The 27324-nt window shown below is 56.0% G+C and overlaps 3 protein-coding genes across 3 annotated transcripts; all 3 read right to left on the bottom strand.

Annotated features, from left to right (window-relative positions):
• Positions 1–5931: 5931 nt before the first annotated feature.
• On the bottom strand, positions 5932–7146 carry LOC143363086 (uncharacterized). The gene has a single exon (XM_076803707.1). The coding sequence runs from the start codon at positions 7144–7146 to the stop codon at positions 5932–5934; it is 1215 nt and encodes a 404-aa protein (XP_076659822.1).
• A 105-nt stretch (positions 7147–7251) lies between these two features.
• LOC143363085 (uncharacterized) lies at positions 7252–8478 on the bottom strand. The gene has a single exon (XM_076803706.1). The coding sequence runs from the start codon at positions 8476–8478 to the stop codon at positions 7252–7254; it is 1227 nt and encodes a 408-aa protein (XP_076659821.1).
• Positions 8479–8753: 275 nt separating this feature from the next.
• On the bottom strand, positions 8754–27324 carry LOC143363084 (uncharacterized). The gene is made up of 3 exons (XM_076803705.1): positions 26869–27324; positions 8816–11196; positions 8754–8760 (listed from the first exon to the last, which is right to left on the bottom strand). Exons 1-3 carry the CDS (start codon positions 27322–27324, stop codon positions 8754–8756), a joined length of 2844 nt encoding a protein of 947 aa, XP_076659820.1.

Here is a 27324-nt window from a genome sequence, read left to right as displayed (position 1 = left end):
CTATCCTCTACCCTATCCTATCCTCTATCCTATCCTATCCTCTATCCTATCCTATCCTATCATCTACCCTATCCTATCCTCTATCCTATCCTATCCTCTATCCAATCCTATTATCTGTCCTATCCTATTCTCTATCCTATCCTATCCTATCATCTACCCTATCCTATCCTCTATCCTATCCTATCCTCTATCCTATCCTATTCTCTATCCTATCCTATCCTCTATCCTATCGTATCCTCTATCCGATCCTATCCTCTATCCTATCCTATCCTCTTCCCTATCCTATCCTCTATCCTATCCTATCCTCCATCATCTCCTATCCTCTATCCTATCCAATCCCCTATCCAATCCTCTATCCTATCCTATTCTCTATCCTATCCTATCCCCTATCCTATCCTCTATCCTATCCTATCCTCTATAATATCCAATCCTCTATCCTATCCGATCCTCTACCCTATCCAATCCTATATCCTATCCTCTATCCTATCCTATCCTCTATCCTATTCTATCCTCTATCCTATCCTATCGTCTATCCTATCCTATCCTCTATCCTATCCTATCCTCTATCCTATCCTATCCTCTATCCTATCCAATCCCCTATCCTATCCTCTATCCTATCCTATCCTCTATCCTATCGTATCCTCTATCCGATCCTATCCTCTATCCTATCCTATCCACTACCCTATCCTATCCTCTATCCTATCCTATCCTCCATCGTCTCCTATCCTCTATCCTATCCAATCCCCTATCCAATCCTCTATCCAATCCTATTCTCTATCCTATCCTATCCCCTATCCTATCCTCTATCCTATCCTATCCTCTATAATATCCAATCCTCTATCCTATCCGATCCTCTACCCTATCCAATCCTATATCCTATCCTCTATCCTATCCTATCCTCTATCCTATTCTATCCTCTATCCTATCGTATCGTCTATCCTATCCTATCCTCTATCCTATCCCATCCTCTATCCTATCCTATCCTCTATCCTATCCCATCCTCTATCCTATCCAATCCCCTATCCTATCCTATCCTCTATCCTATCGTATCCTATCATCTACCCTATCCTATCCTCTATCCTATATTATCCTCTATCCAATCCTATTATCTGTTCTATCCTATTCTCTATCCTATCCTATCCTCTATCCTACCCTATCCTCCATCCGATCCTATCCTCTTTCCTATTCTATACTCTATCGTATCCTATCCGCTATCCTATCCTATCCTCAATACTATCCTATCCTATATCCTATCCTATCCTCTATCCTATCCTCTATCCTATCCTCTATCCTATCCTATCCTCTATCCTATCCTATCCTCTATCCTATCCTATCCTCTATCCTATCCTATCCTCTATCCTATCCTATCCTCTATCCTATCCTACCCTCCATCGTCTCCTATCCTCTATCCTATCCACTCCTCTATCCTATCCTCTATCCTATCCTATTCTCTATCCTATCCTATCCCCTATCCTATCCTCTATCCTATCCTATCCTCTATCCTATCCTATCCTCTATCCTATCCTATCCTCTATCCTATCCTATCCTCTATCCTATCCTATCCTCTATCCTATCCTATCCTCTATCCTATCCTATCCTCTATCCTATCCCATCATCTATCCTATCCTATCCTCTATCCTATCCTATTTTTTTTTTTTTTTTTTTTTTTTCGAGGAGGTAATCTCGTTACGGATACCCGAACCCCCCCGGGGGGGGGGTGGTCAGGGTTATGTGGGACTCCTCGGCTGGTTGGTGCAACGCCGAGTATACCCACTAACTCCTCCCCGTCCGTCCCTAGACTCCTGGGGGCACCCGTGCTCTGCGCGCGCATGTCAATCCGGTGTGCCCCCGCCTTAGCATACCACCCAGGGGGGGGGACGCGGCCCCCTCCCGTACCTACTCTATCCGAAGGCACCACGCAACGGACGACGTGGCGCCTTCCCCCCCTGTTAGGCCGCCCGATGAGCTTCCGGGCCCCCGCCCGAGATGCCCGGCGGCCTCCGGGGACGCCGTTGGTGACCGAGTGTAAGGGGATATCCGATCCCCCGCCTCGAGATCATGAAGGGCGTCCCCGCTCGCGTCAGAGGCGTCGCAACGGGGGTACGCCCCCGGGGCGTACCCTGCGCCGCCTCCCCCCCCTTCGGCCGGGATCGTGATTACGCTCCCGATCCCGTTCCGCAGCCTCCTTCCGCAGCATAACCCGCTCACAGAAGGAAGCGAACCCCCTCCACGCCTCCTCGCCACCGGCTGCCGCAGCGACGACAGCCGGGAGCGAGAGGTCGTGGCCCACCGCGCGCCGCAGGGCACGGCGCTCTCCCCCCCATGCCGGACACTCCTCCAGAGTGTGTTGCGCCGTGTCCCGCGGCTCGCCGCAGTGGTGACACGCCTCCTCGGTCTCCCTCCCGATGCGACACAGGTAGTCGCCGAAGCACCCGTGCCCGCTCATCACCTGCGTCACACGGTAGGAGACCCTATGCCCCATCCATCCCCTGTTCCATTGATCGAACACCGGGAGGATGGCCCGAACGCCCCGCCTCTCGCCCTCCCTCGTCCCGGGAAGGCTATCGCGCCACTCCCGGGCTGCGTGCCGCCGAGCATGTCGCCTGAGCTCATCCACCATGAGCCGCGCCTGATCCGGGGCCACCCCCCGGAGCCGGAGTTCCCTGGAGTGCGTATGCACATCCGCCAACACGCGGGCCTCCAGCTCGAGGGGGATCAGCCCCGACATCACCATCGCCGTCGCGTATGAAATGGTGCGGTACCCCCGCACGATGCCTATGGCCAGCCTGCGCTCGATGCGACGCAGCAGCGACCGTGTGCCGCCACTGCGCCCCCTAGCCAAGACATCGCGCGCCCACACAGGGGCTCCGAACAGGACCAAAACTCGCACCACCACCGCGAACAGACGACGCACCCGTCCACAGGGTCCCCCGAGATTCGGGAGAAGGCGACCGAGCGCAGCGGTCGCCCTCTCCGCCCGGGGCGCCAGCGACTCAAGGTGGCGGTCAAAACGCCACCGGCCGTCAAGCTCGAGTCCCAGGTACCGCATCTGGGACCCGACCTTGACCATCCCCTCCCCCACGCAGATCCAGCACTGGGGAGGCGCCGCCAACCGGGCCGAGCGGAGAAACCACATGGCCCTGGTTTTCTCGACGGACACCTCTAGGCCCAGCGACCGGATCGCGCGCACCGCGCGCCACGCGCCGCGCTCCGCCAGGCAGATGGCCTCCTTCGCATACCTCCCGGTGGCCAATACCAGCGTGTCGTCGGCGTAACACGTCAGGCTGACCCCGGGAGGCATCTCCTCCCGCAGGACGCGATCGTACGCAAGATTCCACAGCAACGGGCCCAACACCGAGCCCTGCGGAACCCCGCGCACGACGCCCCTGCGCACCATCCCGTACCGGCCGGGATACTCTATACCCCTGTCGGAGAGATAGCTCCCAATCACCCTTCTGAGATACAGAGGCACCCGGTGGAAGACCAGGGCCTCCATTATCCGATCCCAGGGGACGGTGTTGAACGCGTTAGCGATATCCAAGGATATCGCCAACGCAACACCGCCCCCCCTCGTACAGGCCTCCGAGAGAGCCCTCACCCGCCGAATAGCGTCGACGGTGGAGAGACCCTCCCGGAAGCCGAATTGAACCCCGCTCAGATCGGGGACCCCTCCCGCCGACAGGTGCCGGACGAGGCGTCCAACGAGTACGCGCTCGAACAACTTCCCCGCCTCGTCCAGCAGACAAATTGGCCGGTACCCTGAGGGCGAGTCCCGGGACTTGCCCCCCTTCGGAAGGAGGACCAACCTGCCCGACTTCCACTCCGTGGGGAACACCCCCTCCCTCAGACAGCCGTTATACAGCTGCCGGAGTTCGGCGGCGAGTCCCCCCTCCAGAGCCAAGACCAACGCGCGGCCCGGCACCCCGTCCGGGCCCGGGGCCTTGCGGCCCACCCGCCGCGCCCTGGCCATCGCCTCACCCAGCTCGCCGGCCGACACCTCCCACTCTGCGGACCAGGAGAGAGGCTCCTGTTCCCAATGGGAGCGGCGCAGTTGTCCCCCCTCTCGCGGGAAGAGGGACGCCACCACTCCCTCGAGCAGGTGGGGGTCCATCGACTCCGTCACCGGAGGCGCCCACGCGCGCAGCTTGTTCATGACAAGCTTGTACGGGCGCCCCCATGGATCGGAGTCCACCGTGCCGACGAGCTCCGACCACGCGTCGGCCTTGGCCCGCGCGATAGCCCTGCGGAGAACCCCGAGCGCGGCTCGGTATTGCGATCCTCTATCCTATCCAATCCTCTATCTTATCCTCTATCCTATTCTATCCTGTATCCTATCCTATCGTCTATCCTATCCAATCCCCTATCCTATCCTCTATCCTATCCTCTATCCTATCCTATCCTCCATCATCTCCTATCCTCTATCCTATCCAATCCCCTATCCTATCCTCTATCCTATCCTATTCTCTATCCTATCCTATCCCCTATCCTATCCTCTATCCTATCCAATCCTCTATCCTATCCGATCCTCTATCCTATCCTCTCCGCTATCCTATCCTATCCTCTATCCTATCCTATACTCTATCCTATCCTGTATCCTATCCTATCCTCTATCCTATCCTATCCTCTATCCTATCCAATCCTCTATCCTATCTTATCCTATCCTCTATCCTATCCTATCCTCTATCCTATCCTATCCTATCCTCTATCCTATCTTATCCTCTATCCTATCCTATCCTCTATCCTATCCTATCCTCTATCCTATCCAATCCTCTATCCTATCTTATCCTATCCTCTATCCTATCCTATCCTCTATCCTATCCTATCCTCTATCCTATCCTATCCTCTATCCTATCCTATCCTCTATCCTATCCTATCCTCTATCCTATCCTATCCTCTATCCTATCCTATCCTCTATCCTATCCTATCCTCTATCCTATCATATCCTCTATCCTATCCTATCCTCTATCCTATCCTATCCTCTATCCTATCCTATCCTCTATCCTATCCTATCCTCTATCCTATCCTATCACCCATCCGACCCTATCCGCTATCCTATTCTATACTCTATCCTATCCTATCCGCTATCCTATCCTATCCTCTATCCTATCATATCCTCTATCCTATTGTGCGATACTCTCGACTTGATTTTGCCGAGAGTGTGGGAGTTTGAATGGAAGTATGAAATGAGATGGAGTGAATGATAACGGGAGTGATTGCAGGAGTTGGAAAGTATGTGATTGCCAGATTTACAATAATTAACTGTATTTATCCTCCGAAAGATACAAGAGTTTGTCGCAATGAAGATGTATGAAGAACGAATAAAGAATGAAGTACCGATATTACTTATGATTGATTATACAAATCAGCTGATGCTTGCACGTGCGCGATAGAAAGAAAAGGAGAGGTGTCGCGGTCGCTCTCTCCCTCTTTTATACCCGCGATGTTTCTCGACGTTTCTTCGCGTGTTGTCGCTTCCGGGTGAGCGTTCGCGATCTTTCCCTAACGTTCGCGAGCGGGCCACGACCAATCATGCGAGTGTTCGCGTGTCGCGCAATTTCCGATTGTCGCTGAGTGGCTGGTGCCCGGCGATGTGCGTCGCGTGATTGGTGTGGTCGCGCGAGTCCTGCGCGCCGCGTGTTGTTCGCGCGCGCCAGTTTTCGAACATCCCGCCCGCCTCGACTTGTCGATTTTCTCCCGCGTGCATTAATCGAACGGGGTGCATCAGTGCCGAACGTGTTCGTACGCGTATTTCTCGCGTGGTTTTGGTGCATCTCGGTGGTGTTGTGAACTTTGTCGCGTTGTGTAAGCAAGCTGTACCGCCGATGCTCATTCACACGTGGTGTCGCGTACTACGCCGTACTACGCCGTGTTTTGTCAATGGATGATGCGCGTGGCATGTGCGCGGTGTGTCTGCATCGACGTGTCCATTGATTACTGCGCGTCTATCGGGAGAACAACTAGTTTCGCGACTGGTCTCACTAATTCGGTATTCGCGGTGATTAATTTCGCGACCCGAACCTTCCCGTCGGCTCCGGGGTACGTTTCCGACACGCGCGCGAGTGGCCATTGCGTGGGTGCTGTGTTTTCCCCTGAGATCAGGCAGAGGCAGCCCGGCACGACGTTCTCCTTCGTTTCTCGCCATTTTGGTCGTGCGGTGAGTTCTTGGAGATATTCTCGCTGCCATCTCGCCCAGAATTCATCTCGGATTTTTGACAGTAGCTGCCACCGGGAGAGTCGGTGGTCCCTCGTATCCAGCAGCGATGGCTCCGGGAGTGCATTCAACGCCGTGCCTATGAGGAAATGCCCCGGCGTCAGTGCGGTCAGATCCGCGGGATCATCGGAAAGTGCAGTCAGTGGCCTTGAGTTGAGGCAGGCCTCCACCTGGGTGAGTAGCGTGCTCATCTCTTCGAAGGTGAGCCGAGCATCTCCTATGGTCCGCCGGAGGTGATGCTTGGTTGATTTCACCGCGGCTTCCCACAGGCCTCCAAAGTGCGGTGCAGCTGGTGGATTGAAATGCCATTGTGTCCTCAGGTCACTCATCTGGTCTCTGATCCTCCGGTTCTCTCGGCTGCTGGCAGTGAAAAGACGGCGTAATTCCCCGTCGGCTCCCTGGAGATTGGTCCCGCAGTCGCTGTGCAGGTGTGCACAGATGCCACGTCGTGAGATGAACCTTCGGAAAGCGGCCAAAAAAGCCTCAGAGGAGTAATTGGATACGGCCTCTAAGTGCACGGCCTTGGTGACCATGCAGACAAAGACCGCCAGGAAGCCCTTATACGCCTTGTGACCCCGGCCCGGCGCAGTTCGCATCCAGATCGGCCCGGCGTAGTCAACCCCTGTGGCATGGAAGGGTCGAGCCGGTGTGACTCGATGTTGTGGAAGCTCTCCCATCAACTGACGTGCTGGAGCGGCCCGCCACCGAGTGCACGTGACACATCTATGTATGGCGGACTTGACGATGGAGCGTCCCCTCGGTACCCAGTATCGCTGCCGGATGGTGCCCAAGGTTGCCTGTACGCCGCCATGCAGTGTTTTCCTGTGAGCAGATTGAATTAAAAGTTGAGTGAACAGAGAGTCTGGGGAAAGAATGAGTGGATGCGCCTCGTCAGGGTGTATGGGTGCCTTGTTCAATCTGCCTCCGACTCTCATCAGGCCCTTGTGGTCGAGCGTTGGATGCAGCGCAGCGAGGCTGCTTTTTCTTGCCACGCCGTGCCCTTTGGCTAGTCCGGCGAGTTCTACCCCATATTCGGCCCTCTAAACTTGGCGGATCCAACCTTCTTCTGCTTCCAGGATCTCAGCCACGCTGAGGGCTGGTGGTAGCCCTTCCTGGCTTGTGCTGGCGTTGGCAGACTGCCCGGCTGAGGTGCCTTTTGATCTGCTGAGCCATCGCCGACACCATGCTGTGACACGGAGCAGCCTGTTGTACGAGGAGAACCGCTCCAGGATGTCGTTGTCTCCCTTGTTGTTGCTTCCTCTGGTGGTGACTGCGACAACTGCTCTCCTTGCCTCTGGAAGCTGCTCGTGTTCCGTGGTTGTTGCCAGTGGGAGTTCGTCCTCTCGTCGCAGGAACTCCGGCCCTTCCCACCACAGGCTCCAACTGAGGAGTTGTGCCGGTGACATTCCCCGTGAGGCGCAGTCCGCTGGGTTGTCAACACCAGCCACGTGGTGCCACTGCGCTTCTGGAACCCTGCGCTGGATATCTGCAACTCGGTTAGCCACGTAGGTGTTCCACTTTGTGGGATGGGCTTGGATCCATCCTAGTGTTACCGTGGAGTCAGACCACAGGTGTACGGCGGTGTTCGCGAGCTGCAGTGTGGCAACCGTGTGTTGGATCAGGCGAGCGAGCAGGTGCGCTGCGCAGAGCTCGAGCCGTGGTAGTGACACCTGGTGCAGTGGTGCCACCCTGCTCTTGGCCGCCACTAGATTGACAGTCCATTGACCCTCTGCATTTTGTTCTCGCAGGTAGACGACTGCTCCGTATGCGCGTTCTGAGGCGTCGGCAAAACCGTGGAATTCCCTCCTTGTTGGATTGGTGTCATGCAGCAGTCGCCGTGGTACCCTCACCTCTTCGAGCTGCTTCAGTTCGGCGCAGAAGCTCTCCCAGTCGTTCGCCAGTGCAGTCGGCAGCGGGTCGTCCCAACCAAGTGCCAACAACCACGTCGTTTGGATGGTTATTTTGGCTCGGACCACGACAGGGGTGAGCCATCCTAACGGATCAAACAGCTGGGCTGCTCTGGACACCACTCCTCGCTTGGTGACTGGTTGAGCATGGTCGTCTGCAATTACAAACTGGAAGCAATCAGAGCGTGGTGACCATTGGAGACCGAGTGTGGCGTGCGTGGAATCCGTCCCCATTTTTGATTCTCCCTGGGCCTCCGGATCTGGTGTTGGCCGGGGGGACTCGTCCCGGTTTGGTTCCAGGGAAACCTGCAGGTCGGCCGCGTTGGTTGCCCACTTCTGCAACGGGAAGCCGCCCGCCATGCAGAGCTGCTGGAGCTGTGCTGCGGCTTCCTTCAAGGCGGGGATGGTGTCTGCACCCGTGAGAATGTCGTCGACATAGGAATCGTGGCGGAGTGCTTGCGCGCCGACTGGAAACCGTCTGCCTTCGTCGTCTGCCAGCTGTCGCAGCGTCTTCACCGCTAGGTAGGGAGCACATGACAAACCGTAAGTGACTGTGTTGAGTTGATATTCACTCACGTGTTTCGCGGCGCTGTCCCTCCACAGGATTCTCTGGTGATCCCGATCGTCTGGGTGTATCAGGATCTGCCTATACATCTTTATGATATCGGCTGTGACGACGAATTGGTGCTTCCTCCACCTCAGAAGCGTGTCGGCGAGGAGTGGCAGAAGGTTTGGACCCACGTGGAGGCAGTCGTTGAGCGACAACTGCGCCGGCGAGGACCAGGAGCCGTTAAAGACCACCCTCAACTTCGTCGTGGTGCTGGTCGGTTTCAGGACCCCATGGTGAGGTAAGTAGTGGGCTGCTTGTCCAGCTGGTGGTTCGCCGGCAGGCGACATGTGGCCCAACGTCTCGTATTCCCTCAGGAAGTCGCCGTAGAGCCTCCTGAAGTCCTCCTCCCTTTCGAAACGTTGCTCCATTCGTCGGAGCGCCCGCCATGCTGCTGTCCTGGACCCTGAAGAGATGACACCTGCTTTTTGAAAGGGGAGCCTCACCTGATAGCGACCTTCGGGCGTGCGTGAGTGGGTTGCTGCGTAGTGGTCCTCGCATTCCCGCTCCTCGGCTGTCAGGGTGGTGTGCGCGTCCTGCAGCTCCTCCTGCTCCCAAAACCTTCGCACCAGCGTACTCAGAGGCTCACCGACTATCGCCTGGTGCACCTGGGCGTGCAAGGAGGCGGTGGTGGTACCGGCCATCCCGGTGATGATCCATCCAAAGACGGTGAGTTGTCCTATAGGTTCGTCTGGAGCATCCTTTCTCACTCCTTCCAACACTATTGCAGGGTAGGCGTCGGCGCCCAGAAGGACTTCGATGGGCGACGCCTTTGCCGGTAATGGGTCCGCCAGCTCCAGCCCCTGTAGGTGTTTCCAGGATCTTGGCTGTGCTAGGCTGCTGTGAACATATCCGGTCAGCTTTGGGAGCAGGATCGCCGAGACCTTGATGGTGTCACCCCTGCTGGACGAGATGTCCAGGTTGATTCGACCCCGTGCTCGAGCAAGCTGCTGCCCTCCGACCCCGAAGATATCCACCAACGAGGTGGTTCTTGGGAGCTGCAACCGCTGCGCCAGTGCCTCAGTCATCATCGATACCTCCGAACCTTGGTCGATGAGGGCACGAACCACATGCCTTCGACCGAACTTGTCTGCCACTTGGACCATTGCTGTGGCGAGCAGCACCTTGCCCGCTGAGTTCCGGCAGTCCAGGGTAAGATGAGCTGTCTTGGACATTGATAGGCTGTCACGATATGCATCGTGGAGTGACGAATGGTGTTTCTCTCCGCAGGTCATGCAACTTTTGGTGGACGGGCAGGCTGCCAGGGCATGTTTTCCGAGGCAGTTGTAGCAAAGGTGAAGCTTCTCCACCTGCCCGCGTCGCTCTGCTGGGAGGAGTGCTTTGTACTCGGGACACTGCATCAGGTAATGTTCCTTGCTACACTTCGCGCACGTGGTCTTCTGCCCTTTCTGTGCATGGTGGGCTCTAACGCTCTTCGTCGTCCCCTTGCCAGCAGATTCTCCAAAGTTCTGGCGATGTTCTGAGCTTCTACCCTGATTGCGGCTAATTCCCAGGGCTGGCTTCACCGATGCTGCTTCCGGCGACGCCTCTAACTGCTGCCTCCGCTTCGTGAGGAAGTCTCTCAGTGTGTCGAAGGATGGCGGATCGTTGCTGCTGGTAACTCTTTCCTCCCATTTCTCCCGAGTCACCGAATCGAATAGACGCACCACTGAATAGACAAACCAATCCTCAGATTTGTTGATTGGCCTTCCCAACCCGTCCAGAGTGTTCACCACTGATGAGATGCCCTGGTGAATGTTGGCGATCTCACGTGCGGAGCTCTCTCTCATCTTGGGGAGCGAGGCAAGTCGGTCGAGGCACGATCGCACGAGAATTCTCTTGTTCTCGTATTGTTCCTTGAGAATTGTCCAAGCTCGGTTGTAATTCTCGTTTGTCGTTGCCAGGTCCTTCACGAGATCGGCGGCCGCGCCTCGAAGACTCACTTTCAGGTAGTGCAGACGATCCACCTTACTGAGCTGGGGATTCCTGTCCACGATTGACGTGAACAAATCTTTGAAAGCTGGCCACTCAACGTATTCGCCGTGAAATTCTGGCAGCTGCATTCGCGGCAATGGGGCTGAACCAGCGTTCTCTCCTTCCTTGGTTTCACTCGCGCTGGAAGGAGCCTTCGCCCGGGATTGTGCACCTACCTCGCTGAACTGACGTGCGAGATCGAGCAGCCGACCCCTTTGCTCCATGTACGCTTCCTCCACCGCGTCTGCAAATTCCTGCTTCATGTAATCGGAGCCCTTGATCGTGTCCCGATGTCGAAGAGTCAGGACATCGTGATTCCGTTGGAACGCCGACCAGTAGTCCTCGAGACGTTGGAGCCTGGACTGGACGTCGCCCGCAGTCATCTTTGACTGCGCGATGGACTTCTTGAAATTCTCCGTTATGCGACTGATCTTCCTTCCCAGCTCACTCTGCTTGGCGAGCAGTTCCTCGACGGAGAGTTCCATTTTGCTTCGAGACTGAGTCGATGTATGGAGTTCTCACTTGTCGGAAGATGTTTCACCACTGAACTTCGCGGAGATTTATTTGTAAATCGGGCTCGAAGGACCAGAAATGTGCGATACTCTCGACTTGATTTTGCCGAGAGTGTGGGAGTTTGAATGGAAGTATGAAATGAGATGGAGTGAATGATAACGGGAGTGATTGCAGGAGTTGGAAAGTATGTGATTGCCAGATTTACAATAATTAACTGTATTTATCCTCCGAAAGATACAAGAGTTTGTCGCAATGAAGATGTATGAAGAACGAATAAAGAATGAAGTACCGATATTACTTATGATTGATTATACAAATCAGCTGATGCTTGCACGTGCGCGATAGAAAGAAAAGGAGAGGTGTCGCGGTCGCTCTCTCCCTCCTTTATACCCGCGATGTTTCTCGACGTTTCTTCGCGTGTTGTCGCTTCCGGGTGAGCGATCGCGATCTTTCCCGAACGTTCGCGAGCGGGCCACGACCAATCATGCGAGTGTTCGCGTGTCGCGCAATTTCCGATTGTCGCTGAGTGGCTGGTGCCCGGCGATGTGCGTCGCGTGATTGGTGTGGTCGCGCGAGTCCTGCGCGCCGCGTGTTGTTCGCGCGCGCCAGTTTTCGAACACCTATCCTATCCTCTATCCTATCCTATCCTCTATCCTATCCTATCCTCTATCCTATCCTCTACCCTATTATAATCTCTATCCTATCCTATCCTCTATCCTATCCTATCCTCTATCCTATCCTGTCCTCTGTCCTATCCTATCCTCGATCCTATCCTATCCTCTATCCTATCCTATCCTCTATCCTATCCTATCCTCTATCGTATCGTATCCTCTATCCTATCCTATCCTGTATCCAATCCTATCCTCACTCCTATCCTATCCTCTATCCTATCCTCTATCCTATCCTATCCTCTATCCTATCCTATCCTCTTCTCTATCCTGTACTATCCTCTATAATATCGTATCCTCCATCCTATAATATTATATATCCTATCCTATCCTCTATCCTATTCTATTCTCTATCCTATCCTATCCTCTATCCTATCCTATCCTATCCTCTATCCGATCCTATCCTCTATCCTATCCTATCCTCCATCCTATCCTATCCTCTATCCTATCCTATCCTCTATACTATCCTATCCTCTATCCTATCCTATCCTCTACCCTATCCTATCCTCTATCCTATACTATCCTCTATAATATCGTATCATCCATCCTATAATATTATATATCCTATCCTATCCTCTATCCTATTCTATTCTCTATCCTATCCTATCCTCTATCCTATCGTATCCTATCCTCTATCCGATCCCATCCTCTATCCTATCCTCTCCTCTATCCTATCCTCTATCCTATCCTCTATCCTATCCTCTATCCTATCCTCTATCCTATCCTCTATCCTATCCTATCCTCTACCCTATCCTATCCTCTATCTTATCCTATCCTCTATCCTATCCTATCCTCTATCCTATACTATCCTCTATAATATCGTATCCTCCATCCTATAATATCATATATCCTATCCTATCCTCTACCCTATTATATCCTCTATCCTATCCTATCCTTTATCCTATCCTATCCACTATCCTATCCTATCCTCTATCTTATCCTATCCTATATTCTATCCTATCCTTTATCCTATCCTATCCTCTATCCTATTCTATCCTATCCTCTATCCTATCCTATCCTCTATCCTATCCTATCCTGTATCCTATCCTATCCTCTATCCTATCCTATCCTCTATCCTATCCTATCCTCTATCCTATCCTATCCTCCATCCTATCCTATCCTCTATCCTATCCAATTCTCTGTCCTACCCTCTATCCTATCCTATCCTCTATCCTATCCGATCCTCTACCCTATCCAATCCTATATCCTATCGTCTATCCTATCCTATCCTCTATCCTATCCTATCCTCTATCCTATCCTATCCTCTATCCTATCCTATCCTCTATGCTATCATATCCTCTATCCTATCCTATCCTCTATCCTATCCTATCCTCTATCCTATCATATCCTCTATCCTATCCTATCCGCTATCCTATCCTATCCTCAATCCTATCCTATCCTCTATCCTCTCCTATCCTTTATACTATCCAAACCTCTATCCTATCCAATCCTCTATCCTATCCGAACCTCTATCCTATCCTATCCTCTATAATATCGTATCATCTAGCATACCATATCGTCTTTCCTATAATATCCTCTATCCTATCCAATCCTCTATCCTATCCTCTATCCTATTCTATCCTCTATCCTATCCTAACGTCTATCCTATCCAATCCTCTATCCTATCCTATCATCTATGCTATCCTATCCTCTACCCTATCCTATCCTCTATCCTATCCAATCCCCTATCCTATTTTTTTTTTTTTTTTTTTTTTTTCGAGGAGGTAATCTCGTTACGGATACCCGAACCCCCCCGGGGGGGTGGTCCGGGTTATGTGGGACTCCTCGGCTGGTTGGTGCAACGCCGAGTATACCCACTAACTCCTCCCCGTCCGTCCCTAGACTCCTGGGGGCACCCGTGCTCTGCGCGCGCATGTCAATCCGGTGTGCCCCCGCCATCCAATCCCCTATCCTATCCTCTATCCTATCCTATTCTGTATCCTACCCTATCCTATCCTCAATCCTATCCTATCCTCTATCCTCTCCTATCCTTTATACTATCCAATCCTCTATCCTATCCTATCCTCTATCCTATATAATCCTCTATCCTATCCGATCCTCTACCCTATACAATCCTATATCCTATCCTCTATCCTATCCTATCCTCTATCCTATCCTATCCTCTATCCTATCCTATCCTCTATCCTATCCTCTATCCTATCCTATCCTCTATCCTATCCTATCCTCTATCCTATCCTCTCCTCTATCCTATCCTCTATCCTATCCAATCCCCTACCCTATCCTCTATCCTATCCTATCCTCTATCCTATCCTCTATCCTATCCTCTATCCTATCCTATCCTCTATCCTATCATATCCTGTATCGTATCCTATACCCTATCCTATCCTATCCATTATCCTATCCTATCCTCTATCCTATCATACCCTCTATCCTATCCTATCCTCTATCCTATCCTATCACCCATCCGTCCCTATCCGCTATCCTATTCTATACTCTATCCTATCCTATCCGCTATCCTATCCTATCCTCTATCCTATCCTCTCCTCTATCCTATCCTCTATCCTATCCAATCCCCTACCCTATCCTCTATCCTATCCTATCCTCTATCCTATCCTCTATCCTATCCTCTATCCTATCCTATCCTCTATCCTATCATATCCTGTATCGTATCCTATACCCTATCCTATCCTATCCATTATCCTATCCTATCCTCTATCCTATCATACCCTCTATCCTATCCTATCCTCTATCCTATCCTATCACCCATCCGTCCCTATCCGCTATCCTATTCTATACTCTATCCTATCCTATCCGCTATCCTATCCTATCCTCTATCCTATCCTCTCCTCTATCCTATCCTATCCTCTATCCTATCCTCTATCCTATCCTCTATCCTATACTCTATCCTATCCTATCCTCTATTCTATCCTATCCTCTATCCTGTCCTATCCTCTATCTTATCCTATCCTCTACCCTATCCTATCCTCTACCCTATTATATCCTCTATCCTATCCTATCCTTTATCCTATCCTATCCACTATCCTATCCTATCCTCTATCTTATCCTATCCTCTATTCTATCCTATCCTCTATCCTATCCTATCCTCTATCCTATTCTATCCTATCCTCTATCCTATCCTATCCTCTATCCTATCCTATCCATTATCCTATCCTATCCTCTATCCTATCCTATCCTCTATCCTATCCTACCCTCTATCCTATCCTATCCTCTATCCTATCCTATCCTCCATCCTATCCTATCCTCTATCCTATCCAATTCTCTGTCCTACCCTCTATCCTATCCTATCCTCTATCCTATCCGATCCTCTACCCTATCCAATCCTATATCCTATCGTCTATCCTATCCTATCCTCTATTCTATCCTATCCTCTATCCTATCCTATCCTCTATCCTATCCTATCCTCTATCCTATCCTATCCTCTATGCTATCATATCCTCTATCCTATCCTATCCTCTATCCTATCCTATCCTCTATCCTATCATATCCTCTATCCTATTATATCCGCTATCCTATCCTATCCTCAATCCTATCCTATCCTCTATCCTCTCCTATCCTTTATACTATCCAAACCTCTATCCTATCCAATCCTCTATCCTATCCGAACCTCTATCCTATCCTATCCTCTATAATATCGTATCATCTAGCATACCATATCGTCTTTCCTATAATATCCTCTATCCTATCCAATCCTCTATCCTATCCTCTATCCTATTCTATCCTCTATCCTATCCTAACGTCTATCCTATCCAATCCTCTATCCTATCCTATCATCTATGCTATCCTATCCTCTACCCTATCCTATGCTCTATACTATCCAATCCCCTATCCTATCCTCTATCCTATCCTATTCTGTATCCTATCCTATCCTATCCTCAATCCTATCCTATCCTCTATCCTCTCCTATCCTTTATACTATCCAATCCTCCATCCTATCCTATCCTCTATCCTATATAATCCTCTATCCTATCCGATCCTCTACCCTATACAATCCTATATCCTATCCTCTATCCTATCCTATCCTCTATCCTATCCTATCCTCTATCCTATCCTCTATCCTATCCTATCCTCTATCCTATCCTATCCTCTATCCTATCCTCTCCTCTATCCTATCGTCTATCCTATCCAATCCCCTACCCTATCCTCTATCCTATCATATCCTCTATCCTATCCTCTATCCTATCCTATCCTCTATCCTATCATATCCTCTATCCTATCCTATACCCTATCCTATCCTATCCATTATCCTATCCTATCCTCTATCCTATCATACCCTCTATCCTATCCTATCCTCTATCCTATCCTATCACCCATCCGTCCCTATCCGCTATCCTATTCTATACTCTATCCTATCCTATCCGCTATCCTATCCTATCCTCTATCCTATCATATCCTCTATCCTATCCTATCCTCTATCCTATCCTATCCTCTATCCTATCCTATCCTCTATCCTATCCAATCCTGTATCCTATCCGAACCTCTATCCTATCCTATCCTCTATCCTATCCTATCCTCTATCCTATCCAATCCTCTATCCTATCCGAACCTCTATCCTATCCTATCCTCTATAATATCGTATCATCTAGCATACCATATCGTCTTTCCTATAATATCCTCTATCCTATCCAATCCTCTATCCTATCCTCTATCCTATTCTATCCTCTATCCTATCCTAACGTCTATCCTATCCAAACCTCTATCTTATCCTATCATCTATGCTATCCTATCCTCTATCCTATCCTATCCTCTATCCTATCCAATCCCCTATCCTATCCTCTATCCTATCCTATTCTGTATCCTATCCTATCCTATCCTGAATCCTATCCTATCCTCTATCCTCACCTATCCTTTATACTATCCAATCCTCTATCCTATCCTCTATCCTATCCTATCCTCTATCCTATCCAATCCTCTATCCTATCCGATCCTCTACCCTATCCAATCCTATATCCTATCCTCTAACATATCCTATCCTCTAACGCATTCTATCCTCTATCCTATCCGATCCTCAATCCTATCCTATCCTCTATCCTATCCTATCCTCTATCCTATCCTATCCTCTATTATATCCTATACTCTACCCAATCCTATCCTCCATCGTCTCATATCCTCTATCCTACCCAGTCCCCTATCCTATCCTCTATCCTATCCTATTCTCTATCCTATCCTATCCTCTATCCTATCCTATTCTCTATCCTATCCTATCCTCTATCCTATCCTATCGTCTATCCTATCCAATCCTATGTCCTATCCTCTATTCTATCCTATCCTCTCTCCTATCCTATCCTCTATCCTATCCTATCCTTTATCCTATCCTATCTTCAATCCTATCCTATCCTCTATCCTATCCTATCCTCTATCCTATCCTATCCTCTGTCCTATCCTATCCTCTATTATATCCTATACTCTATCCAATCCTATCCTCTATCCTATCCAATCACCTATCCTATTTTTTTTTTTTTTTTTTTTTTTTTTTCCGAGGAGGTAATCTCGTTACGGATACCCGAACCCCCCCGGGGGGGGTGGTCCGGGTTATGTGGGACTCCTCGGCTGGTTGGTGCAACGCCGAGTATACCCACTAACTCCTCCCCGTCCGTCCCTAGACTCCTGGGGGCACCCGTGCTCTGCGCGCGCATGTCAATCCGGTGTGCCCCCGCCTTAGCATACCACCCAGGGGGGACGCGGCCCCCTCCCGTACCTACTCTATCCGAAGGCACCACGCAACGGACGACGTGGCGCCTTCCCCCCTGTTAGGCCGCCCGATGAGCATCCGAGCCCCCGCTCGAGATGCCCGGCGGCCTTCGGGGACGCCGTTGGTGACCGAGTGTAAGGGGATATCCGATCCCCCGCCTCGAGATCATCAAGGGCGTCCCCGCTCGCGTCAGAGGCGTCGCAACGGGGGTACGCCCCCGGGGCGTACCCTGCGCCGCCTCCCCCCCCTTCGGCCGGGATCGTGATTACGCTCCCGATCCCGTTCCGCAGCCTCCTTCCGCAGCATAACCCGCTCGCAGAAGGAAGCGAACCCCCTCCACGCCTCCTCGCCACCGGCTGCCGCAGCGACGACAGCCGGGAGCGAGAGGTCGTGGCCCACCGCGCGCCGCAGGGCACGGCGCTCTCCCCCCCATGCCGGACACTCCTCCAGAGTGTGTTGCGCCGTGTCCCGCGGCTCGCCGCAGTGGTGACACGCCTCCTCGGTCTCCCTCCCGATGCGACACAGGTAGTCGCCGAAGCACCCGTGCCCGCTCATCACCTGCGTCACACGGTAGGAGACCCTATGCCCCATCCATCCCCTGTTCCATTGATCGAACACCGGGAGGATGGCCCGAACGGCCCGCCTCTCGCCCTCCCTCGTCCCGGGAAGGCTATCGCGCCACTCCCGGGCTGCGTGCCGCCGAGCATGTCGCCTGAGCTCATCCACCATGAGCCGCGCCTGATCCGGGGCCACCCCCCGGAGCCGGAGTTCCCTGGAGTGCGTATGCACATCCGCCAACACGCGGGCCTCCAGCTCGAGGGGGATCAGCCCCGACATCACCATCGCCGTCGCGTATGAAATGGTGCGGTACCCCCGCACGATGCCTATGGCCAGCCTGCGCTCGATGCGACGCAGCAGCGACCGTGTGCCGCCACTGCGCCCCCTAGCCAAGACATCGCGCGCCCACACAGGGGCTCCGAACAGGACCAAAACTCGCACCACCACCGCGAACAGACGACGCACCCGTCCACAGGGTCCCCCGAGATTCGGGAGAAGGCGACCGAGCGCAGCGGTCGCCCTCTCCGCCCGGGGCGCCAGCGACTCAAGGTGGCGGTCAAAACGCCACCGGCCGTCAAGCTCGAGTCCCAGGTACCGCATCTGGGACCCGACCTTGACCATCCCCTCCCCCACGCAGATCCAGCACTGGGGAGGCGCCGCCAACCGGGCCGAGCGGAGAAACCACATGGCCCTGGTTTTCTCGACGGACACCTCTAGGCCCAGCGACCGGATCGCGCGCACCGCGCGCCACGCGCCGCGCTCCGCCAGGCAGATGGCCTCCTTCGCATACCTCCCGGTGGCCAATACCAGCGTGTCGTCGGCGTAACACGTCAGGCTGACCCCGGGAGGCATCTCCTCCCGCAGGACGCGATCGTACGCAAGATTCCACAGCAACGGGCCCAACACCGAGCCCTGCGGAACCCCGCGCACGACGCCCCTGCGCACCATCCCGTACCGGCCGGGATACTCTATACCCCTGTCGGAGAGATAGCTCCCAATCACCCTTCTGAGATACAGAGGCACCCGGTGGAAGACCAGGGCCTCCATTATCCGATCCCAGGGGACGGTGTTGAACGCGTTAGCGATATCCAAGGATATCGCCAACGCAACACCGCCCCCCCTCGTACAGGCCTCCGAGAGAGCCCTCACCCGCCGAATAGCGTCGACGGTGGAGAGACCCTCCCGGAAGCCGAATTGAACCCCGCTCAGATCGGGGACCCCTCCCGCCGACAGGTGCCGGACGAGGCGTCCAACGAGTACGCGCTCGAACAACTTCCCCGCCTCGTCCAGCAGACAAATTGGCCGGTACCCTGAGGGCGAGTCCCGGGACTTGCCCCCCTTCGGAAGGAGGACCAACCTGCCCGACTTCCACTCCGTGGGGAACACCCCCTCCCTCAGACAGCCGTTATACAGCTGCCGGAGTTCGGCGGCGAGTCCCCCCTCCAGGGCCAAGACCAACGCGCGGCCCGGCACCCCGTCCGGGCCCGGGGCCTTGCGGCCCACCCGCCGCGCCCTGGCCATCGCCTCACCCAGCTCGCCGGCCGACACCTCCCACTCTGCGGACCAGGAGAGAGGCTCCTGTTCCCAATGGGAGCGGCGCAGTTGTCCCCCCTCTCGCGGGAAGAGGGACGCCACCACTCCCTCGAGCAGGTGGGGGTCCATCGACTCCGTCACCGGAGGCGCCCACGCGCGCAGCTTGTTCATGACAAGCTTGTACGGGCGCCCCCATGGATCGGAGTCCACCGTGCCGACGAGCTCCGACCACGCGTCGGCCTTGGCCCGCGCGATAGCCCTGCGGAGAACCCCGAGCGCGGCTCGGTACTCCCCGCCGAGCCTCGCCGTCGCCTCCTCGTCGTCGCGCCTCCTACGCGCTCGGCCATCCAATCACCTATCCTATCCTCTATCCTATCCTATTCTCTATCCTATCGTATCCTCTATCCTATCCTATCACCCATCCGATCCTATCCTCTATCCTATTCTATACTCTATCCTATCCAATCCTCTATCCTATCCTATCCTCTATAATACCGTATCCTCTAGCATATCATATCCTCTTTCCTATAATATCCTCCATCCTATCCAATACTCTATCCTATCCTCTATCCTATCCTCTATCCTATTCTATCCTCTATCCTATCCTAACGTCTATCCTATCCAATCCTCTATCCTATCCTATCCTCTATCCTATCCTATCCTCTACCCTATCCTATCCTCCATCGTCTCCTATCCTCTATCCTACCCAATCCCCTATCCTATCCTCTAAATTATCCTATTCTCTATCCCATCCTATCCCCTATCCTATCCTCTATCCAATCGTATCCTCTATCCTATCCTATCCTCTATCCCATCCTATCCTCTATCTTATCCTATCCTCTATCCTATCCTATTATCTATCCTATCCTATCCTCTCTCCTATCCTATCCTCTATCGTCTCCGGTCCTCTATCCTATCCACTATCCTATCCTATCCTCTATCCTATCCAATCCCCTATCCTATCCTCTATCCTATCCTATCCTCTATCCTATCCTATCCTCTATCCTATCCTATCCTCCATCCTATCCTATCCTATCCTCTATCCTATCCTATCCTCTATCCTATCCTATCCTCTATCCTATCCTATCCTCTATCCTATCCCATCCTCTATCCTATCCTATCCTATATCCTATCCCATCCTCTATCCTATCCTATCGAATCCTATCCTCTATCCCATAATATCCTCAATCCTATACAATCCTCTATCCTATCCTCTATCCTATCCAATACTCTATCCTATCCTCTATCCTATTCTATCATCTATCTTATCCTATCCTCAATCCTATCCTATCCTCTATCCTATAATATCCTCTATCCTATCCTCTATCGTATCCTATCTTCTATCGTATCGTATCCTCTATCCTATCCAATCCTGTATCCTATCCTCTATCCTATCCTATCCTGTATCCAATCCTATCCTCAATCCTATCCTATCCTCTATCCTATCTTATCCTCTATCCTATCCTATCCTCTATCCCATAATGTCCTCAATCCTATCCAATCCTCTATCCTATCCTCTATCCTATCCTATCCACTATCCTATCCTATCCTCTATCGTATCCTCTATCCTATCATCTATCCTATCCTATCCGCAATCCTATCCTATCCTCTATCCTATTCTATCCTCTACCCTATCATATCCTCTATCCTATACTATCCTTTTTTTTTTTTTTTTCGTGGGAGAACGCTTTACGCACTCCCCTGGGGGGAGTTGGGGTTATGTGGGACTGCCCTTGGGGGGAAGTCCCCAAGGGGTACCCACTAAAAACCCACGCCCACCTAAGCTAAAGGGGAGGTGCCTGGATCACGCGAGTACTCAACAGGACACCTCCCAGCTATCATCACGCCCCGGGGGAGGGGTTAACCTCCCCCACTGCCTACGCTATAAGACCCCGGGCGGAGGGACCCGCCCGGTGTCCCCATCCCTGGAGCCTTCGGATTGGGCTTCCCGAGCCCCAGCTCGGTCCACCCACAGCTCCCGGAGTCCTCGTGCCCTGCTCGGGGCCAGTGTCCCGAAGGAACCAGCCCCGGCCAGAGCAAGAGGACGCCGCCACCGGAAGGAAGGGCCGTCGGAGGCGCGATCCGGCACGCCCCGACCCTTCCTCACCCAAATCCCCCCACGAATCCCCCTCCCCTAACGGGAGGGACGGACCGACACCCCCCCAAACCGGGAAATTAACCCGGGGGGTGTCGGCCTATCACGGGGGGAGCTATGCTCCCCCCCGGGGGCCCGGGTCAGCTCACACCCCGGGCCCCCGAGTTCACCGCCCCCAGTTGTGGGGGCATAACAGGGCGCGGGGAGACTCCCCGCGCCAGCCCCACTCCGCCCCCCACAACCGGGGGCACACGTTGACGCGGGGGAGACCCCCGCGCCATCCCTACCCTCTCCGCCCCCATCCGGGGGGGCACACGTCGGCGCGGGGGTCGTCCCCGCGCCCACACCCTCCTCGCGGAGCCCGGGTCCCGCTCCCGGGCCCGCTCGGCGGCCTCCTTCTGCTTCATAACATCCTCGCAGTAGGAGGCCACCGCCTTCCACGACCCCACGCTGCCGACCATGTGGTCGACCACGGTCGGCAGCGCGAGGTCCCACCCTCCCACTGCGGCTCGCAGGACACGGCGCGGCCCGGCCCACGCAGGGCACTCCTCCATGGTATGCCGCGCCGTGTCCACATCTTCGCCGCAGTGGTGGCACTGCGCAGTCGGCTCCCGCCCCATTCTGTGCAGGTACTCTCCGAAGCAACCGTGGCCGGAGAGCACCTGCGTGAGGCGGAAGGTCAACCTTCCCCGCCTCCTGCACCATATATGAAATATGGGCAGGAGGGCCCGGACAATCGGACGTGTGGAGGGCGTTAACATCGCCCTCCACTCCGAGAGACTTTCCGTCCGGGCCTGGCGATTCTGGCCCTCGAGCTCCAACTCCTCCTCGCGCGTGAGTTCCACCCCCGGCGGGCGGCGGAAGGAGCGGGCGATCTGGTATAACTTCGCCCGCTCCGCCGCCACCACAGTGAAGGGTGGAATCACGGCGAGGAGTCCCGCCGCCTCGGTGGAGATGGTGCGGTACCCCCGTATGACCCGCAAGGCCAGCCGCCGCGGCACTCTTTCTAAAAGTTTGCGGCTGGGCGTGCTGGCCTCGAGCGAGCGGTGCCATACGGGGGCCCCATACAGGGCTATAGACCGCACCACCTCCGTGTAGAGGCGGCGCACTTTCAAATCCGGCCCCCCGACATTCGGCAGCAGCCGCGCCAATGCGGCTGCCGTCTTCTCTAGTCGGGGGGCGAGGAGCTCGAAGTGTTCTTCGAATCGCCAGCGGCCGTCTATGACCAGGCCCAGGTACCTCATCCTGGGCCCGATCTCGACGGAGGTTTCAGCGACGCGAATCCGGAGGTCCTGACCATGGGGTAGCCGCCACGGCCGAGGCGATCCGTACATCCAGATCGCCTCGGTCTTTGCGGCGGCCACGGTCAACCCCATCCCCCGGATTCGCCCGACCACGCGGTCCAGGGCGGCCTCACACAGGTGCCTGGTTCTCCCCCAGTCCCCCCCCCCCCATGGCATATACCAGGGTGTCATCTGCATAGCAGATGACACCCGTATCCGGGGGGAGGACAACCCGCAGCACCGCGTCGTAAGCCAAGTTCCACAGGAGCGGTCCGAGGACCGACCCCTGTGGAACGCCGCGGTGCGTCTCCCTCGTGTGCACGATGCTATACCGGCCGGTAAACATCACCTTCCTGCCGCGGAGGTAGTCACCGACCACCTTCCGGAGATAGGGGGGCACCTGGAAATACTCCATCGCCCCCACTATCTCCTTCCAGGGCAGGGCGTTGAAGGCGTTAGATATGTCTAACGACACCGCCAACAACGCCCCGCCCCGAGCGACAGCCCGTTCACGGAGGAGGCGCAGACGCTCCAGGGCGTCAATTGTGGAGCGCCCCCTCCGGAATCCATACTGGCTGTCGCTCAGGTCGGGACCACCCCGCGACAGGTGCTCGACGAGGCGGGCGGCAATTATCCTTTCGAATAGCTTGCCCGCCTCGTCGAGTAAACAAACCGGCCGGTATGCAGAGGGAGACTCTGCGGGTTTCCCCTCCTTTTGGAGGAGAACCAGGCACGCTCTTTTCCACTCTTTGGGGAAGACTCCCCGGCGCAGGCTCGCGTCCATGACGCTCCTGAACGCCGGGGCGAGCACCTCCAGAGCTAAGGCCATTATACCACCGGGAACCCCATCGGGGCCAGGGGCCTTCTTGCCCCCGGCCCGGAGTTCCCGGACGGCCCGGTACAGCTCCCACTCGGTGACCCGGAATTCGTCCGACCACTGAATGGTCGGATCCGGGGCGCGCTCCCTCCCCCCCTCGACCCCATAACCATGGGGGAAGAGGGTGTCAATGACGCGCCCCAGGAATTCCGGGTCTAACCTCTCCGTGACCGGGGACGCCCAGGGGCGGAGCTTCCCAAGCACCGCCTTATACGGGCGCCCCCACGGATCGTCACGGAGCGTGAGCAGGAGCTCATCCCAGGCCTTGGCCGTAGCAGCGGCAATCGCACGCTTCAGGGCCACGGCCGCCGATCTGTACTCCCTGTACAGCTCGGCGACCCTCGGCTCCGCGTCGCCGCACAGGAAATGGCGGCGACGGGCGCGGGTGTACTGGCGGCGGGCTCGGCCGGCCGAACTGCGAAGTTCGGCCAGCTCCCCCGACCACCAGTAAACAGATCTTCTCGGGGGCTGAGCTCGAACCCGGGGCATCGCCACGTCGCAGATCATCTGCAACGTGCCCCGGATCCAAGTCGCCCCCTCATTTACCCCGCGCTCCCTGGCCGAAGGCCAGGCGGAGCCGATTATTACGGCCCTCAGGAGATCCCCGTCCAGTCGTTCCAGCGCCCATCTGGGCGCTGACGGGGTGCCACGTCGGAGGGGCGTGTCCAACGGCGAGTCCGAGACCACAGCCACATCCATCAGGACGTAGCTGTGGTCCGACAATGTCTCTCCACTCCAGACCCGCCAATTGGACACACAGCGCGAGGCGGCGGCTGTCGCGAATGACACGTCCACTATGGACCAGCCATTCCACCTCACGCACGTAGGCACGAAGCCCCGGTTTAACAACCGGAGCTCCATCCCCTCCGCCCAGTCTTCCAGGACTCCGCCTCGGGCGATGGTCCCGGGGTTACCCCAGGTGGTGGACCTCGCATTGAGGTCCCCCAGGACCAGCACCGGACCGGCTATATATGGGGCTATCATTAGCCCCAGCCGGTCCAGGAACATCCCGAGTTCGGCGGAGTCACAACTGGGTGAGTTGTAGCACCCCACGACCAGAAGTCTTCCCCACTTCACCATAACCATCCCCCTGCCCCGTTCGACCACGGAGCAGGGGGGCACAGTCGCCGAGTGGCGACGCCACCATATCGCCACGGAGCCGTCCACGTCACCGGACCAGTGTGGATGGTCCGGGACTCTGTACGGCTCCGTGGCGACGGCCAGGCCAACCCCCCACTCCTCCAGGCACTGGACCATCAGGTCCTGCGCCCGGCAGCAGTGGTTGAGGTTGGCCTGGACTACCAATTGGGGGGACCGGCTGGACGTGGCCATTAATTGGCTTCAGCCGGTCTTCCCTTTTCGGCCACCGACGAGGGTGGCGGGGGGCATGGGACCCCCTCCCCGCTGGGGACTGCTTCCGCCTCCATCTCCGCTGTCTCAGTGGAGGTGGTGGGGGCGGCTACTGCCTCCCCGGCAGTCCCCTTCGTCGCGCTTAGGGGGGGCGCCACACCGCCCCCCTTTGCGCCCTTCTTCTGTTTGGGAGGCGGGGAGCACGCTTTGCTCCCCGCCTTGTGCCCCGCCGGTCTCCCCACAGCCGCGCACACCACGCAGTGCGGGTGGGCTTTGCAGTCCACCGCCCGGTGGGATGCATCCCCGCAGCGGTAGCAATGACCGCTGCGGTCGACCGCCGCTGTGCATCGCTTCCGTACATGGCCTAAGGCCAGGCAGCGAAAGCACTGCAGCGGTCGTGGAGCCAGAACCACCACCTGGGCGGTGGACCACCCAACAAGCACCTTGCCGGCCTTCTCCACCGCCAGCGCGGCCACGGCCGGGCACTGCACCCAGATCGTGCCGAGTCCGTTGGGCGGAGCCTTCAGCTCCCCCACCCTGACGGACTCGGCGGCGCAGCCCCCGGCCTTCGCCACCGCCTCCGTTACCTCTTGGAGGGTGACTGATACCTCCAGGCCCGTGAGGCGGAATTCCGCCTTCTTTACGGGCCTGGAGATCCTCACCCCCATGTCCCCGAGGACGACCGTCATACGCGCCGCCAGGGCGTCGGCCTTGGGGCCCCCATCGGCCCCGGGGACCTCTATTACGAGGCCCCCGGTGACTGCACTCTTCCAATTGAGGGCCCCAATGCCCAGGGCGTCGAGGTCGACGCCCTGGCGAGCCCTCCTGATGGCCTCCTCATAGGAGGCCTTGCTCCCCTCCGGGACGGTGATTGTCACCGCCGCTGATCGGGGGGGAGCCTTGACCTTTGCCGCTGCCTTCCCGCCCTTCGAGGCGGGGGCAACGGCCTTCCCCTTCTTGGTGGCGCCCGCCGGCGCCTTGGCCGCGGCGGCCGCAGCATTGGCCACGGCGGCGACAGCCTTAGCCGCAGCCTTGGCCCTCCTCCCCACGACCTCTGCCCAGATCTCTTCCTTCGGGAGACCCGGCTTCGGTGCCGGGGGCGGCGCCGGACGGGCGATCGGAGGCTGGGGGACCTCCCCAGCCTTCTTGCCCTTCTTCTTCTTTTTTTTCTTCTGCCCCGAAGGGGCAGGGGCCGGCGTCGGCGGCGCGGGCGCCGGCGGCGCAGGCGCAGGCGCAGGCCCCGGCGGGGCCAGCGGCACGCGGCACGCGGCACGCGGGGCGACGGGCCAGGGGGCCCACGCGCCCCCGCAGCCGGGGCAACGGCAGCGATCGCGCGTTGGAGCTCCCCCCGCATCTCCCGACGGATGGACGCCAGCCCCGCCTCCATAAGCGCCCGCATCTCGACCATCAGGTCCGATGCGGGCGTCGTAGCATCCCCAACGACAGTGGGCGCCGGTGCCGGCAGGGGGGGAGCGTCGCGCAGCCGCTTGACCGCCATCAACTCCCCTCTGATGGCTTCGAGGGAGTCGCGGGTCTCCCGCAACTCCCTCTCAAGGGCTGCGCAGCGCTCCCGTAGGAAGCCGGTCTCGCGATCCGCGGGGGAGGAGGGGTCAGAGCCAACCGCAGGGATTCCCACCGGGAAGCCCCTGCGGTCAATTTCGTTGGCGACCACCTCAATCAGGTCGGAGGAGTCGCGGAAGCCCTTCACGAAGGTTCCCTTCAGGTTCCGCGACCTCTCCGCCATCTCCCGGTTCTCTCGGGCCAACCCCACGAGGAGGGCTGTTAGCTGCCCGGGGAGCATGCCCCTCACCTCCACGCTGGGGAGCCGGGAGAATGTGACCTCCCCGTCCAGCCTATCCCGCTTATCCGACGGGGTCGGCGACGCTCTCCCCGGAGACGGGGTGAGCGGACGTTTGCTGCCCACACCACTGGTGGAGGGGACGGCCGACCCGGCCGACGTGACCGATCTGGCCGACGTGACCGACACTCGGTCCTCCTCTCCTATGGGTCCGTCGTGCCCCAAAGTCCCCCTCCTCGGCCGGAGCTTCGGACGGTCGACCGGGGCCGGTGGTCCCAT

The sequence above is a fragment of the Halictus rubicundus genome, unplaced genomic scaffold, assembly GCF_050948215.1.
Source record: "Halictus rubicundus isolate RS-2024b unplaced genomic scaffold, iyHalRubi1_principal scaffold0019, whole genome shotgun sequence".
In the NCBI taxonomy this organism is placed as follows: Eukaryota; Metazoa; Arthropoda; class Insecta; order Hymenoptera; family Halictidae; genus Halictus; species Halictus rubicundus.
The sequence above is the reverse complement of the archived record's forward strand: the minus strand, read 5'-3'. Positions and strand labels throughout refer to the sequence as shown.